Below are 15,628 nucleotides of genomic sequence, written 5' to 3' on the forward strand. Positions count from 1 at the left end.
TGGGGAAATGCGGGCGTCGCAGCGATCGAGCGAAGCTTGTTCGTGCGGTCTATCGCTTCAACGGAAACTGAGCGGCGTAAGCCTTTGTATGTGCTTTGTAAGCACATACAAAGGTCAGAGCCGTGTGAAGATCGCTAAGATACGGTGTGCGTGACAACACCGACAGCCGGCACAGGCGCGAACGCATTTGTTGGCAGCGAAGCCGCCGCCCCCCCCCCCCCCTCCCTCTCTCCAGTGCTGCCTTCCCGCTTTGCTCCTTTCGCGTGCGATATTGCGTCGCCAGTTCCCCTTGCGCCCGGTTGCAAGATACGCATTTGGTGCCACAGCACAGCGTCGCCCATCCCTCCCTCCCATACCCCCACAGCCTTTCGTGCGAAGGAAGTTACGTTTGCTCTCCGTTGTGCGTTCGCCCTCCGTGAAGGTACGCGCGGCCCCCGTGCGCTTTCACTCGCACATACGACGTGCGGCGACTATTTTATCGCCCTTGGACTCACGCTCCACGTCTCTTGCTCCTCCTCCGCATCGCCCTCATTGATCTCCTCTCCCATCGGTGGGTACACCTCATTGAGAAGCATGCTCGCTACTGCCCTTGTCGGCGAGATTTTCCGAAGCCGCATTATAACCGGTATTTCGTCTCACGTGGCTGCACTGTAAGCGGTATGCGTATACATGGAGTGCTATGGGAAAATTAATGGGAGTCTGAAAAGACCGTACTATATCCAGTCCTGCACTTTAAGCGGTTACGTTTTAAGTGGTCTATACTGTATTCAGAGAGCACTTCTATACATGATTACAGCACATGCCCCGTGATAGATGAACCAGGCTAGAAGCAAGATCGAATTTCACAACAGGAATTCCATTGCATGTTGAATAATCACACACAGATACAGCTTAGACATGTTTTGGATACATGCTGCCTTTGAACACTTGTTTTGGTTATAGTGCGGATATTTGCGATTCCAGTGACTTGCGCTATACCGTATTTACTCGAATCTAACGTGCACTTTTTTTCCGATAAAACAGGTCCAAAAATTGCGTGCGCGTTAGAATCGAGTACGACCCTAAATCTGCGTTACCATACAGCCATCGCCATAAAATGGCCGCCTCGAATGCGCTTTGAGTCTAGCTGCCGTAGCTTCCTCCATGTGCTGCAGTATGTGTGCTTAGGCATTAGTCTACAGTCTGTCTACCCGTTTTCTGCGTTTGCTCTATCAGCATGAAGTGCGGAGTTCATCATGAGACCACATTTAAAAGGAAAATGATCATGTGTGCGGAGACAGACAGAAAACGGGCCGCATCACGAGCGTTCGAAGAATCCGAAACTTGCGTGCATGACGGGCGCAAACAGAAGGAGAGGTTCTTCGCCAGCAAAGCAACGCGGAAGGGTTTCAGTGGACCGAAGCAGGATGTATTCTGCGATGATCAACTTCGGCGATACGATCGCCTTGGCCCTATCTTGAAAGCGATCTGTGACGGGAAGGAGAGTCCGCTGCGCGCTGTGTTTTCGCTGCTTATAGTTAGCGTTGACGCCAGAGGCGTGCTAGCACGAAGGTCAATTCGCTAGCCGCGCTTCGTCACTCAAGCGTTATGACAGCGAGTTTCCGCGGTCAATGAGATAGATGTGTTCATGTTTGCTTGTGTGTACGTGACACTGTGCCTGTTAGTTTAGTTAGTAAGTGAATGTTTGCAAGTTTATACGGCCGATAAAACTGCTATCCTTACTTTGTATAGCTGTCTATCTACTAATTTGCTATTACAATCGATGCTTTGCCTTTTGGCAAAACTGCGACTTTATTCATCGCAACTTTAGTGCATCGGGAGTAAACCTTTGTATTTCCAAATGAGAGGAAGTTTTATTTCTGTATGAAAGCATGAGGTGCGCGGTACCGTGAAGAACTTTTTTTTTCCGGTCACGGAAAACCGGTGCGCGTTACAATCGAGGGTGCGTTAGAATCGAGTAAATACAGAAAGCGGTCTATGCTGTAATTTGCAGCTTCCTTCAGGGGCAGACGTGAGCTTTCAGGTTGGTGCTTGTCGCTAACTTTCGTGCAAGAATAGGGCTAGGAGCAGGAACCGCTATTGCACAATTATGAGCAATATACACAAGTCATTTCTTCAGAAGCTGACGCTAAGCCCAGGTAGTGCGAGGGTCTTTCTGCGCCGACATGACGACTTTGCTGCAGCCGAATTCCACATACTGCATATGTGAAGAGGGTAGTTATATGGGCTTGTTGATAGGTCCGCATGTAATTTGTTGTAGCACAGGCAGAATGACACGGACATAGAAGGCACACGAGACAGCACGCATAATATTTGCTCCTATTAAAGACAGGCCAATAATATAGAGATGCACAGGTTGCTTTCATTACATCTCAAAAATTTCACGTCTGACCCAAAATCTGGCAGCAAGCTACCTCGGGCGTGTCACACCTGCCGCATTGTTGAAATCGCAATCGCGTGAATGAGGCCTCAAAAACTCACATTGCGATGAGCGCGACTGCACCGATTTTTTACGCTCCAGTCGCAGCGTGTGAACCAGCCTTGAAGCGTTGCACGGATAGTTGCAGCACGAGACGCCAACGTGCGTCGAGCTGGTGGGGCTCCGGCGGCCTGAGACGCATTTTGTTGTTTTCCTATTGCACAGTGTTTTAGGATGGCGACAGGAAACCGAAACGAAATCGAGCTAGTAGGCGCCGCCGGATGCCACCAGAACGAAATACGACGCTCACATTGCGCCGCCTGCAGCAGGGAGCGGTAGCGCGTTTGGATTATTGCCTACTAAAACCATGCAGTACGCCTCCAACGGCACTATGCCCCACGTGCTGTAAGACAGAAAGAGGAAGATGCTTATCGCATTAGAGTTGGCGGCCGTAGCCGTGAATGTAGCATGTGACGACCAGGGAGGAGATTTGCTGGTACCGGAATAAGAAATTGAGTGTGCATCGGCGTTCTCACGCGAGACGGGCTACTGAGTGTTGCGGTCAAGCTGCCATGGTGGGTGGCTACTGCTCTCGATCGCAGGCACCTCACGCATTTTCTTGTTCACATGGCACCTAGCGGCCGGAAAACGTAGCCCACGATTGCAGCACGGCAATGTATTGAACGTTGGTGCAGAAAGATTGTGCTTTCCGGGAATGTATGAACCGGTATAAAACAAGTGCAACTCAATTGGGTCATTTTTTTTTTCCGCGATTGCGAACGTTACCGCTGGGAAATCATACATAACGGGATCATATCAATGAGGTTCTACTGTAATTCATCTTGTTTTTGTATTTCAACTGTTATGTTCTGCATGTGTCCGCCTGCTACAATCCCCTATGGGATTGGCAGTATCCTCAGATAAATCTGAAGAACAGTCTGCAACATATACTGTGGCCAAATGCTAAGACAATGCCAAAAGTAAGACTGACCAGCTCTTCAATCTTCTGCTGCAGTGAGATGATCTTCTTCTCAAGTCCCTTGTTGAGCTTCTTGACGTGCTCCACTGACTTGGCCTCAATCTTAAGCTTGCGCAGCTGCTTCTTGGCGAACCAGCGGCGCACGGCCGCCTGGGCCACGATAACACAGGCCACGTCGCGCTGGTACTTGCGCCTGGTGATCCAGCGACGCACATTTTTCTGCAAGAACAGAGCCCATACGGTCAAGAGTACAAAGGAACCCGCCTGGCACGATTCACAACAGCCTGCATGCAAGAAAGGGGCAGAAAAAGAAGAAAAAAAAAATCTGTGAATGTGCAGGTACTTATTTAACAGACTCAATTTGCTTTAGCTTCTCAGAGCTACACCTAAACAATGAGGGATGAATTAGCTTCTACTACCAGGGATTTTCTATGTTGCACGGTTCTATCCCCACTGAAATACTGCCACTAAGTACTCAGAGTTCAGATAGGCCACATGAAACATGGCCTTTCAAACTTCAGCAGAATGTCCCTTTAAGTCGTATCCTTACTGTAAAAATGCAATTATGAAAATGAAGACGAAGGAAAAGCCTACTCTTCAAGAATATGCTGGGCTTTTAAGGTAAATGACAAGGAGTCCTAAGCGTACTCAACATGAGAACTCAAAATCATATGCTGAACCCTAGCCCAATCAGCAAGTCACCAAAAGACAAACAGACAAGGAAACAGCAATTTATGATGGTATCATAGCATGATTTAATGTCAAACAAAGGCATTATCAATGTTGGAGATAAATCCACACAACAAACAATCGCTGATACAGTCTGTAAACTGAGCACAGCATTTGTCAGTGTCATCAAACTGAGCAAGCATGTCTTAATCAGAGCAAATCATAATTCAGTACCGGTGAGCTACATCATTTTAAGTCCGCACACTAAATCAGTGATCTGATATGCTTATCTACAGTAAGAGACTTTATGCAAGATGCTTGTTGGTAAGGTTTGCCTGAACATGGCAAGCAGTATGGCTCTAATTTTTAGTCACATGAATGAACTTTTCCTCAGCCTTACACCCGTTCTTTTGAGGTTCCGCGTGAACAAACTTTTGACAAAACATACACACAAACTGAGCAACACTTAAAGGGAAGCTCAACAGGTTTTTAGAATTCGAAGATTTACAGGGGTTTGGAAGACTGACACAGTATAATTCAACTCCTGCAGTCATTTTCTCAATTATACGCATAGCAGCGCCGCAGTCGCGCTTTAAATGTTCGTTAAAGCTCCGCCCCCTTCGCTCGCCGAGCGTAGCAGCGAAAGACCGGGCGCGAGGATGACGTCAATACAGGGGTCACTTGTGTGCTCTATTCGAATCACGCTCCTCGCGGATACCCAAGATGACATCACGATCGTGTTCGCCATCAGAGCCCGTTTTAACTACTTGCGGCGTCTCCCGCAGATGCTGCGGCTTGTTTTTGCTAAATTAAAGAACTTGCAATGAATTCTGGCCTTTTAAACTATCATTTTCGGATTCAGGGGGTGAAATATTATAATAATTTGTTCAAAGTTCACTTTTTCGAAAAGTGATTCAGCTGCCCTTTAAGAGGTGCATCTCTACGTAAGCATTGCAAAGCTGCACATTTTGTCTACAAGGCATCAATAGGCGTCGTTATCAATGGTTGCACCACCTTATCTTTGTGGCATGGCTCACTGCCTTTGAAAGACTGGCTACAGAGTATGCACTGCACAAGTGCATCGACTTGCCTGGATGATGACAGCAGCAGCATTGCGCTGGAGCTGTATGTAGCGGTTCCGGGCGTACATGCCCCGAATGCGGCACTGAAGCTGCAGCACCAGGAGCCTGAGGCGCTGGTAATGCCGCCTGGCAAGAAAGCCTCGCACATGCCTCTGGATGAGAATGGCCGCCTTGGTGCAACGCAGGAAATGCGCATGCCTGTTTGCCACAAAGGAATAGACACGCACAGGGAAATTTACAATTTGAGCAAGAACACTCTACAACTAACTTAGAAAGTGGAAAAGAAAAAGACCTGTCTGGCATCAGCACTGATTCACTTCAATTACAGGACATGCTACGCTTGTTCCCTTCCTCCCATGCCCAAGATTTAGACTAACTTGGCTTGTCGACAAGTCTGCTAAGTTCTTTGCAAGAACTTAGCATTGGCCCTACACGGTTTCTGTTGGGACAAATTCCACTGGCTGTTTTGGAGGAGCTACCTCAAAAAGCAAGCATTCATATCCAGTTACTTCCCCAATCGAAATCTTTAAGATAAAAACTAAGAGAGTCACACACAATCAGTAGAAGTGACATGGCACACACTATAAAATCCAGATTAATCCTCAGTGGAGCAAGAGACCAATCTGATGCAGATACACATGATCTGAATGTGAAATATCTCACTATAGAGATATTTCTGCTATTGTGGTCCGCTCAGCGCCATGACAGCCAGCCAACTCGAGTGCATCACAACCGCCGATGACACAAACATCAACTAGAATTAATTTCTGCACAAAACAATGGTCGGTAGAATAAAGTGATGCCTTAACTTTATCTTTTGTAACAAGTGATGACCACTGTCAAACCTCAAGCACAAATGAGAGCTGCGATACAAGGCAAGTTCAACTTGGAACTTGTGCCCGGCCGCCACTGCACTGCATGCGAGATGGCTCCACCGCACGACGCGCCTGGCAGCCTGTCTTCTTTGTGCAAACCGATGCAATGAGAAATAAAGTATTATGTATTTTTCGATCATCAGCAGTTATTTAGAAGCGCTGTAGGCTGCCTAGCAGCACCCCTTCACACCTGCTCGTCACCAAGCCAACAGCAGTCAGTGGTGATGAGCCTCTTGCTTAGTGGTCCTGAAAACTCTGGAGCGTCACACCGCACACTATTGTGGGGCACTTGTCGCAAGTGCAATTCGTAAAAAAGCGTATTTTCGCACTTTCTGCAAGTGGCCGGAAAAAGTTGCGTGCAGTGCACTGCCACAAGCATGTATCCTCAGAGCAAAGTACATTGTATATGCATTATCTAGGCATAACTTGCCTAAAATTTCGTCCTCTGCAGGTGATAGTCCGTTACAGCTGGGTCCGTTAAAAGCAGAATTCGTTGCAGGAATAATACAAGCTGACCAAACTAAGTGAGGAGAATTGCATGCTACCCGAAAGTATGTAGTTGCAGATCCGTTACATGGGTGTGCACATCATTTACTTGGCAAAGAAATTACAAATATTGTCCACCAGTACTTACGGTGTAAACAAACTAATACCACAGGTTCAAGCACCCAAGCAAACATTAGCAAAAAGAAGAGCTGCGTCAAGAGCGCTTTAAAAAAATGCAACCTGCCCTTAGATACCACACTAATGTTCCAATGCAATCAGTCATAAAAGGTGTCGCAAGACAGTGCAGTGCTACTCACTTGCGAGCCAGCATTCCTCGGCCATATCTTTGTAGCCCTCGGGCTGCGCAGAGGAGCATCCGGTAGCGCCTGAACTGTAGATAGCCCCTGATGTGCTTCTGGATCATCAGAGCACACGCCCTGTGCTTTTCTGCTCGGAGCTTCTCCAGGTAAGCCACCTGGCCTGCCCGAAAGAAAATCTTGGTCTTGCCAAACTGGAATTTGTCTTCTTCCTGTGACAAAGCAAAGGCAAAAAGCAAAACTCACGAGGTTGAATGATACAGCATGCAAAACTGTGTTCAGGCAAATAGGAAGGCCTCTACAAACTTTCTACAACCTACAGCATGGCTACTTGAAACATTTCTAGTGCTTAGAGGGAAAAAAACGACTCAAGGCTGTTTCAGATGCAGCGACTGGAGCTAAGAAAATCACTGCTACCGCTTGCGTTGCACAGCGATTTTTGTTGAAACATGCGTAGGTGACAGCGCGATTTCCGTCACAGACGCATGTTTCCCTCACAGACGCCGGGCACCCACTGGTTCAAATGGGTACAAGCGTGCCCCGGCCTGGCGTTCGGCTTTCTTCTGGGGTGATGCGCTTGGGAAAGGAGCCTGTGCCCTGAATTCCCGTCGAAACCAACGTGAGCACGGAAAAAAAGTGACGTCTGGGCCGCTCCCATGTCCTTCAGTACGTAAGTACTGAAGGTTGCCTACCTGTTCTTAAATATTCACAACTGTATTAATGCGATTAACATTATTTGCCTACTTCAGCTTGGGCCACTAGGCATGTGCTCGTGGTAAAGTTGCCGTAGCGGTTGTTGCATCGTCGCCATTCCAGCTTTGTCATCGACTCTCGTCATGCCATTGTTGTCACACCATTGTCGTCATACAGTCATGCATTTGTTGTCACACCACCATTGTGATGCCGTTGTAGTCGTTCCATCATCGTCACTCCAGATTCGGAATCCAACTTTCACCATGCTGTTGTCGTCACGCCATCATTGTCGTACTTCGTGATACAGTCATTACAATCGATATCGCTATGATATGCAGTTGCTATCGCTGATAGCGATGTCATCGTCAGACAGTCACTACCATGCATCCATTGTCATACCGTCTCCGTCATGCCATCGTGACCGTGCCATCATCGTCCCTCCGGCTTCTTCATCCGACTCTAGTGATGCCATCATCACTTCATTGTCATCAGACATGCTTTGTGATATAGTCGTCACGTCATTGTTGTCATCATCCCATTGTCCTCACACCCTTACGCCATTGTCGCCATTGCGTCGTCGTCATGTAGTCATTCCGATGCATTCATTGTTCATTTCGACGGTCATTTTATTACCTCATTCTAACTTCGTCATCCAACTCTCTTAAAGCATTCACTGCCGCAGAGTTTTTGTGATACCATTGTCGTCATGCCATCATTGTTACACTGTTGTTTTACCATCATCACTTCAGTGATGTCATTCCATTGTCATCATGCCATCATCTCCATACCGCTTTCAAAAATCCATCGAGGTCATTCCTTCCTCGTCAATCAATTGTGATTATGCGCCGTGTCATGCGATCGTCGTCGTCGGACAGCCACTATCATGCATCCATTTTCATACAGTCATCATACTACCAGCTTTGTCATCCAGTTGTTGTCCTACCTTCGCTGTTACGCCGTCGTCGTCATGCCCTCGTCGCCATACCATTGTTCTCATGTCGTCGTAACGCTGTCATCGTTATACCATCCTCGTCTCAATGTCGTTATCATACCGCCTTCATCGTTCCATCGACGTCATTCTATCATCGGCGTCATACAGTCATCGTGCCACCATGCTTATGGGTGACTTTGGAAAGTGAGTGCCATAGCAAAGTGGCACGATAGCGATGTATGTCGCATAGAGCTGATGCAAATGAAGTCTCACAATGACCACTGCAGATGTTAACTAATGCGACTTCTGGAATATGGTGTGTCACTACTTTGCTCACATCTTAATCGCATTACCATTAAGAATCATTCTGAGAGGAGTTCTGATGTAATTTTTTTCTTACAATAAAACGACACAGAAACCAGTGACATCTTAGCATCTTGTTATTTATTTTAAAATACAGTATGTAGCTTGCTTCATGATTGGTCTTCCCAACAGCTTTGCACTGAGTCAAAGTGAAACTACTGCTTGCCGCAACTGCTGCAGACGAAACCGTGGCCGCTATCAACACGATCACAGATGGCGACCTTGCGGTTCTGAAGGCACACGACCGACGCACGCACCAAGTCAAAACGAAACTACCGTTTGCTGCAACAACTGTGGCTGAGCTCCGAGAGTTGTACAAATTAACCGATGCGCGGCCAAATGCGTCCGAATTAACGAGAGTTTGATTGCATTAAATAATCCATATGCCTGCCGGGACAGAGGATGAGTCCGAATTATCTGAATCAACGAGGGTCGAATTACCGAGGTTTTACTGTAGTTTCATTTTTACATAATGCAACGTGTGGCGCTCTGCTTCAATGGAACAGTGAGCATTCTGTCAATCCGCTCCAAAAGTACACAATGTGAAAATAATGCTTGATGGCCAGCGCACAATTTGTTTCAACACATCCCTCTTCATTGGCTTGCCAATCAAAGTGCCCCAAAAGTTATACACAGCCCCTGGTCCTTGGCTATATTTTAGGAGACAGAAAATCCTGTTCTGATGGTGGCTCTTCAACATTTTAACTACACTTTGGCAATATACCTTTTGAACAAATCCTACGTATATTGTAAAAGGTAGAACTCTCCAACATGTCACGGTACAAGTGGCACTCTGTGCTAGTACAACAAAAGCACTGGGATACCTTTATGACATTTTCCAAGATCTTCCTACATGTAACCTTGAGGTCGCTCCTGTCAATATCTCGGGCACAGGTCAACACACGATATCTGCTTAGGAACTCCTGATAGCCCCATCTGGAGGAGAAAAAGAATACATGGAATCAAGCGCTCCTGATGACGCTGGTAAAATCCAAGACATTGCAGGAAATTCCTGCAGGAATACTCTTGCATTTTTTGGGTTTCTTCTGGCATAACAAACCTCTGCTCGCCCTAAGGCTCACCAATCTTCAAACCCATAATTGTAATTCATGAATCTAGTTTAACTCAATCTTTATTGTCAGTGTCCCTTCAATGGTTTCTTTTCTGCATACCTAAATGTTATGTTAACATGAAAGGTTCAAAAAGCCTGTACTGAGGAACTCAATATTTTGTAGTACAGTTTGCACTCCTGAAAGCTGAAACAGCATTGCCCACCTTGATGGATAGCCAGCTGCACTGATTCGGACTGTTTCCAATACACCACATGCTCTGAGCTGCTGGACTGCCCGTTTCGTGTCAAACGTGAATGCTGCTTTCTGGTCATTTGGTTTGATGCAACGGACATAGTGGGGTGTCGTGGCATTCAAGGTGCTCATGAGCAAGCCGAGAGAGTCACGAAACTGTAAAGAGGAAGACAAAACTGACTAGTTATACAATTAAACCTCGATATAATAAAATTCTCGATATAACTAACTTTCATAAGTTCTTGTGCAGAGAACACCATGTATTTAGAACCTCAACATAACGAAGTGTGTTTATGCACAATTTTAGAATAACAATATTTCACTGCCACAGCAAAGGAATACCAAGACACTAATGAAACTTCCGCAGGACACAGACAGTCAAATGGTTGAATTACAAGCAGCTGCTTGCAATCACACCTCTCAAATCACACGCCGCACGACCAAAAGGGACCGCCGAAGTGGAGGAGTGTCATGTTCCGTATAAAGTTGAAGAGCGACAAGATCCTATAGCGCCCCACATGGTGTATGCTTTGGGTGCAAGTGAAAGTGTGTGGTGAGCCAAAAAGAATGGTGGCTTGATGAGCACCATCTTCCCACACGAATAAGGGGAAAGGGGGGATGGAGGGATCTCAGGGTAACGTGATCAAACACATGCGAGGGGGGGGGAGAGAATATGGGGCAGATTGGTGAGGGTTTCTTTTTCTAGCACGGCTGTCGGCTGCTCAATGCTGTTGGCTGCTCATGGCTGTTGGCTGCTCGTGGCTGTCAGCGAGGCTGAGCGTATATGCAGCTCGTGCACCCTGTTTTGGAGGTAAACTGCCGCGTGTGCAAAGAGTGGGCATGCCAAGATGGCATGGCATCATTTGCGGTGTCTTCCCAGGTGTTTAGTACTGGAGGTTGCATAATCTCAAGTTTTGGAGACACGTTATACCGAGAGGCAGACAAAGCATTCACTCCCTGCTGCCGGCACTTTTTATGATAGTGTTGCCCCACAAAAGGCGACACTATTAGCCACGGGGGCGAAGTGGACACGGAAGCGTGGCTGGCTGCGCTTCGTAGCACCGATGTGAGCATATCGCCGACACGAAACTGCATCTTTCGTCGCATCTCTCAAATTCAACAAAATTAATTTTTTTCTCATTCAAATTTGCTGTCTTCGACTGCCCGATAATTTGGAAATTTCTGCAGCATCTTCCGTGTAAGTAAAATCGATCGGCGACTGTTACTTATTTGCATAAAAGGTCGAATTTCAATACAACGAAATTTCATTATAACGAAGGAAACCAACAATTTTACTGATTTCGTTATATCAAGGTTTAACAGTAGCAGCAAAATAACACATTACACTAACGTTGCATGCAGCGAGGCTGCCGCTGTCATTTGTGTACGCTGTAATAGGAAATCGTTCAATTTGAGTGCAGGCTTTTTAACAAATTCTTCTACATGGTACACTAGCTATCTGCTAAACAGCTTGAACAATGTACTTTCATGTTAGGTGCATTTCTCAATTTTCATCTCGTTCGGGAGTTTTGAAGGGAGGGAAAAAGACTGACTGAAGGCACCATTTAAATTTGCTTCCAGTGTGTGACGGACGTAACAAATCAAACTGATGCAAAATATCCACTTTGGCTGCAAAATGTCTTTAATGGCAGCAGTAGTGAAGACTTGGCAGATTGTTTCCAGCCGCCTAATTTTGAGCTCAGACTGCTATGCTTAGTTTGCCAATACCTCTACCTATCGCTCATTTTTTATGCTTAGCCTCGAAAATAAGCCATACACAGAAACACAGTAGGGTGTTTCTTGTACTGCATTATCAGCAGATTTACAGAATGATGGTAGAGAGTGTATAAACTGCCTAGCATGGCAGATGACGATACCAAGAGCAAACCTTTTACAGGGTTCGTACAGGTTTCCAAGGCAAAAATTCAAGGATATTCCAGGACTTTCCAGGACCTGTTACAGTTTTTCAAAGACTCAAAGCGGCAACTAAAGTAGGATTTATTTACTCCAACATTTCCAACAATGACTAGTTTTATTGCACTTACAATAAATAAACGTATATAACAATTATTATAAAAATGTCTAGATTTGATAACTTTTCAAGATCACAGCACCAAATGAATGTTTACAACAGCGGCTGAGATTTCACCAGTATAGGCTACCTGAATTTCACCAAATATATTCAAAACATTCAGCATACTGTTGTTGCTCTAAAATAAAAAGAAATAAATGTATATCCCAATGATGTTAGTAATGTATAGCCTTAATCACTTTGCAAGTTCACAATACCAAAAAGAAAAGTTCACAAAACACAATGAATGCTCCCAACAGCTATTCTGATTTCGCCAGCATTAACTGGGCAAGTTTACCGAACATTTCCAAACCATGCAGTGTAGTCTTGCTACACATCCATTATATTATAACAAATAGATGTATATTGCAATTTTGTTAAACATGTCATGATCATTTCTCAAGTCCGCAATATTAAAAGTTAACACAACAAACACTGACAACAGCTGCTTAGGCTTCTGCAGTATTAGCTGGGTTGGTTCATCAAGCATTTACAAAACAATCAGCATAGTAATGTTATTGCACTTATATTATCATAAATAATATTATAATAAACCTCCGCTCTCCACAGCTCTGTAGATTATGTAATCTATGCGGATGACACTAGTCTATTTTTTTCTGGTGAAATGCTGATGACTTCATTATGTCTGCTAATGAAGTTCTAAAAAAAAGCATGGACTGTGGCAAATTCACTACACATTATTTGCTCTAAAACCAAGGCTCTACGTGCGCAATCCAAATTATACGAAACGTCTCTCAAGCTAACCCTTAATAATACCGAAATTGAATTTTCCCAAACAGTTAAAACTCCTGGTCTCTCTCACGAACATATGGCATGGAATTACAATACTGAACACATGCACTTAGCAGAGTTTTAGGTGTGTTGCGTTCGTGTCAAAGTATACTACCTGTAAAACAAGAACTATTATTATATAACGCTCTTTTTTCTTCACATTTATATTATTGTCATCTGGTTTGGTCCACAGGCTCTAAAGCATCATTAAATAATCTGGCTGCGTTACAAAAAAAAGCCTTACGGTGCATTGAAGGTGTATCACATTACGCACACACCGCTTCATTATTTATAAAGTACAGTATAGAATTTTAAGAGCAAACAGTTATTCCGAATACCAGCTTTTGCCAACATTTAAATCAGAAATATGCAGAGGAAGTACCTCTTACGTACTGTGGCCGATTTGCCACCTAATCCTGCCAGTCACGTCACTCGACATAGAGAGAATTGGTATGTACCATGTCGTAGTACTAATTATGGACCCCAAACATTGCATATCTGTCTTCCAAGTGTACTGAACAAGTGGAAGTTAACAATTGCAAGTTTATGTATCTTGACTAAAACCGATATATTACGTAGGACGTGCTGATTATGCTATTCATGAATATTAGGTCATTTCTGTGATGGCTAATTAGTGTCACTCATTTATCTATTGCTTTGTTTTTGAATGTTTTTTATGTATTTCAGTTTTATTTTACACTTTGCTGTGACAGGCTACATGCGTGTTCCTTTTGTGTTGTCGCTCTCCGCTGCCTAATATTTTGTAATCTTGTTTTCTTTTCCGGGTCATGGGGCAAGTCAAGCTGTGAATTGCAGCTTTTTCCCACCACACCTAACCACATGTACGTGTACTTTTATGTACCTGCCATGTGGTTAAATAAATTCAAACTCAATTCAGAAATTCAAACTCAAACTCAAAGGCACTGAGCATCAGTGGTAAAGTTGCTCCACTATAGCTCTCTTTAGCTTCAATAGCTTCACCTCGCACGCAAGAGGGAAAGTGGGACAAGGCAGATCGACGGGCGAGGAATGAAACGAAGGATAACGTGAGGGAAGCAGCGTAAACACTGCCAGGCCGAGCCAGCACCGAAGCGCGGCACAGGTCTCGCTCCGTTCATGGTTTGACGTGATGAAGCCTTTTATTTTTTTCTATGCAATTCTGCAAAACGGAACTATGTGTGCTTGCACCAGCGTATTGTTTCTGAAATGGGGAGTTTGTCAGATTGACGCCGATCTACCACAGAAAGGAGGGTGCAATGTCGATATCAAAGTGCATTGCTCACGAAATTCAAGGATTTTCAAGGAAAGAAAAAAATTCCAGGACTTTCAAGGGCCTTGAAAACGCACTTTTCAATTTCAAGGGCTTTCAAGGATTTCAAGGACCTGTACGCACCCTGCTTTTATGTTCTTGCGAAGAACATTTTGCGTGTGTGCCAAGTACTAAAACATTTATTGATGAGGCGTTTAGTGTACCAAAGCAACAGCAGAGTGCTATGACAGATGCTGCGGCAGAGGGCTCCAATTGTGACCACTTGGGGTAGCGTAATTTGGACCAAAACCTCGGCACACAAGCATTTTTGCATTTCCCCTACTTGGAATGCGGTAATAACATTCCTTAATCAACTCAAATCAATTTACGGAGTTTTAATGCCCAAAGCAACATTCGGGCTATAAGAGACACTGTAGTGGACTCCACATTAATTACGACGCCCTGAGGTTCTTTAACATGCACCTAAATCTAAGCACTCAAGCATCTTTTTGATCCCGCCCCCATCAGAATGCAGCCGCAGCTGAGCAGCAGAGCATCACAGCTAATGTGGCGGGTGTGCAATAGTCAAGCTCCCAACCTTGTTCTCAGTAGCACAATGGGAAGTAGTTTTTAAAGGTGAACTATCAGATACCTCTACTCTTCAATTCACTAGCTTGAAACTAAGATGTTTAGTCTATCCTCTCGTCTGTGATGACTGCAACGCCAGGGCGCAAAGAAATCTTTTTTTGTTTTTTTGTAAGGCCCATGATCCACAACTTCTTTCTTCTTGATCACACCTAGAAATGTTCCTGAAGCCTGAAGTAGCTGAAGAAATTCACCTTCTCAAAGGTGCTACTTGGCTTACATTACATAGCACTTAAAAGTTCATTTAACAAAGCAACATTCAGTGTGCTCAACAAAACAGTCAGACAATAACTTTGTCAGAATCACATTAGGCACTTCGTTAGGATCATAATGCCTTGCCTTCCTTATAGGTCTGTTATGGCCCAATGTATTCTAAGTAGCATAAAACGTTTTCAAAATTCAGAGCAGACAGCATGTGCACATTCACCATGTAACATGCTAACAAGCTGTGCATTGGTGAGCGCAGAAACAAAGGCAGCTTGGCACAAGCAGAATGCTGCTAATGGCCTGTTGTCTGCTGACCGATAAAGTTCTTCTGAACTCGTTCACACACTGTATTTACCTGTGAGCCCACTGTTTTCTTGTGCTGCTTCTTCGAAGACGACACCGGTTGTGCAGATGCAACTTTGACTGTGGGTTTCAGCCTCTTGTTTGATGATGGCTCATCTTCAAACAATTCTGCGACCAGTTCGTACTGCGCCAAATATTCACACATAAGCGCATGCCAAACACACACATGCACGCCTATGCATA

At 44.9% G+C, this 15,628-nt stretch overlaps 1 protein-coding gene across 1 annotated transcript in view; it reads right to left on the reverse strand.

Annotated features, from left to right (window-relative positions):
• LOC119455754 (unconventional myosin-Va) overlaps nucleotides 1-15,628 on the reverse strand; it is a 90,521-nt gene that overhangs the window by 48,807 nt on the left and 26,086 nt on the right. Inside the window, exons 14-19 of the mRNA XM_037717202.2 lie at nucleotides 15,438-15,569; nucleotides 10,090-10,274; nucleotides 9,639-9,750; nucleotides 6,828-7,039; nucleotides 5,158-5,347; nucleotides 3,411-3,617 (exon numbers count right to left, since the gene is read on the reverse strand). Coding sequence (XP_037573130.1) covers nucleotides 3,411-3,617; nucleotides 5,158-5,347; nucleotides 6,828-7,039; nucleotides 9,639-9,750; nucleotides 10,090-10,274; nucleotides 15,438-15,569 — 1,038 coding nt within the window. The remainder of the gene's footprint in view (nucleotides 1-3,410; nucleotides 3,618-5,157; nucleotides 5,348-6,827; nucleotides 7,040-9,638; nucleotides 9,751-10,089; nucleotides 10,275-15,437; nucleotides 15,570-15,628) is intronic.

Source organism: Dermacentor silvarum, chromosome 6 (assembly GCF_013339745.2).
Source record: "Dermacentor silvarum isolate Dsil-2018 chromosome 6, BIME_Dsil_1.4, whole genome shotgun sequence".
Taxonomy (NCBI): Eukaryota; Metazoa; Arthropoda; class Arachnida; order Ixodida; family Ixodidae; genus Dermacentor; species Dermacentor silvarum.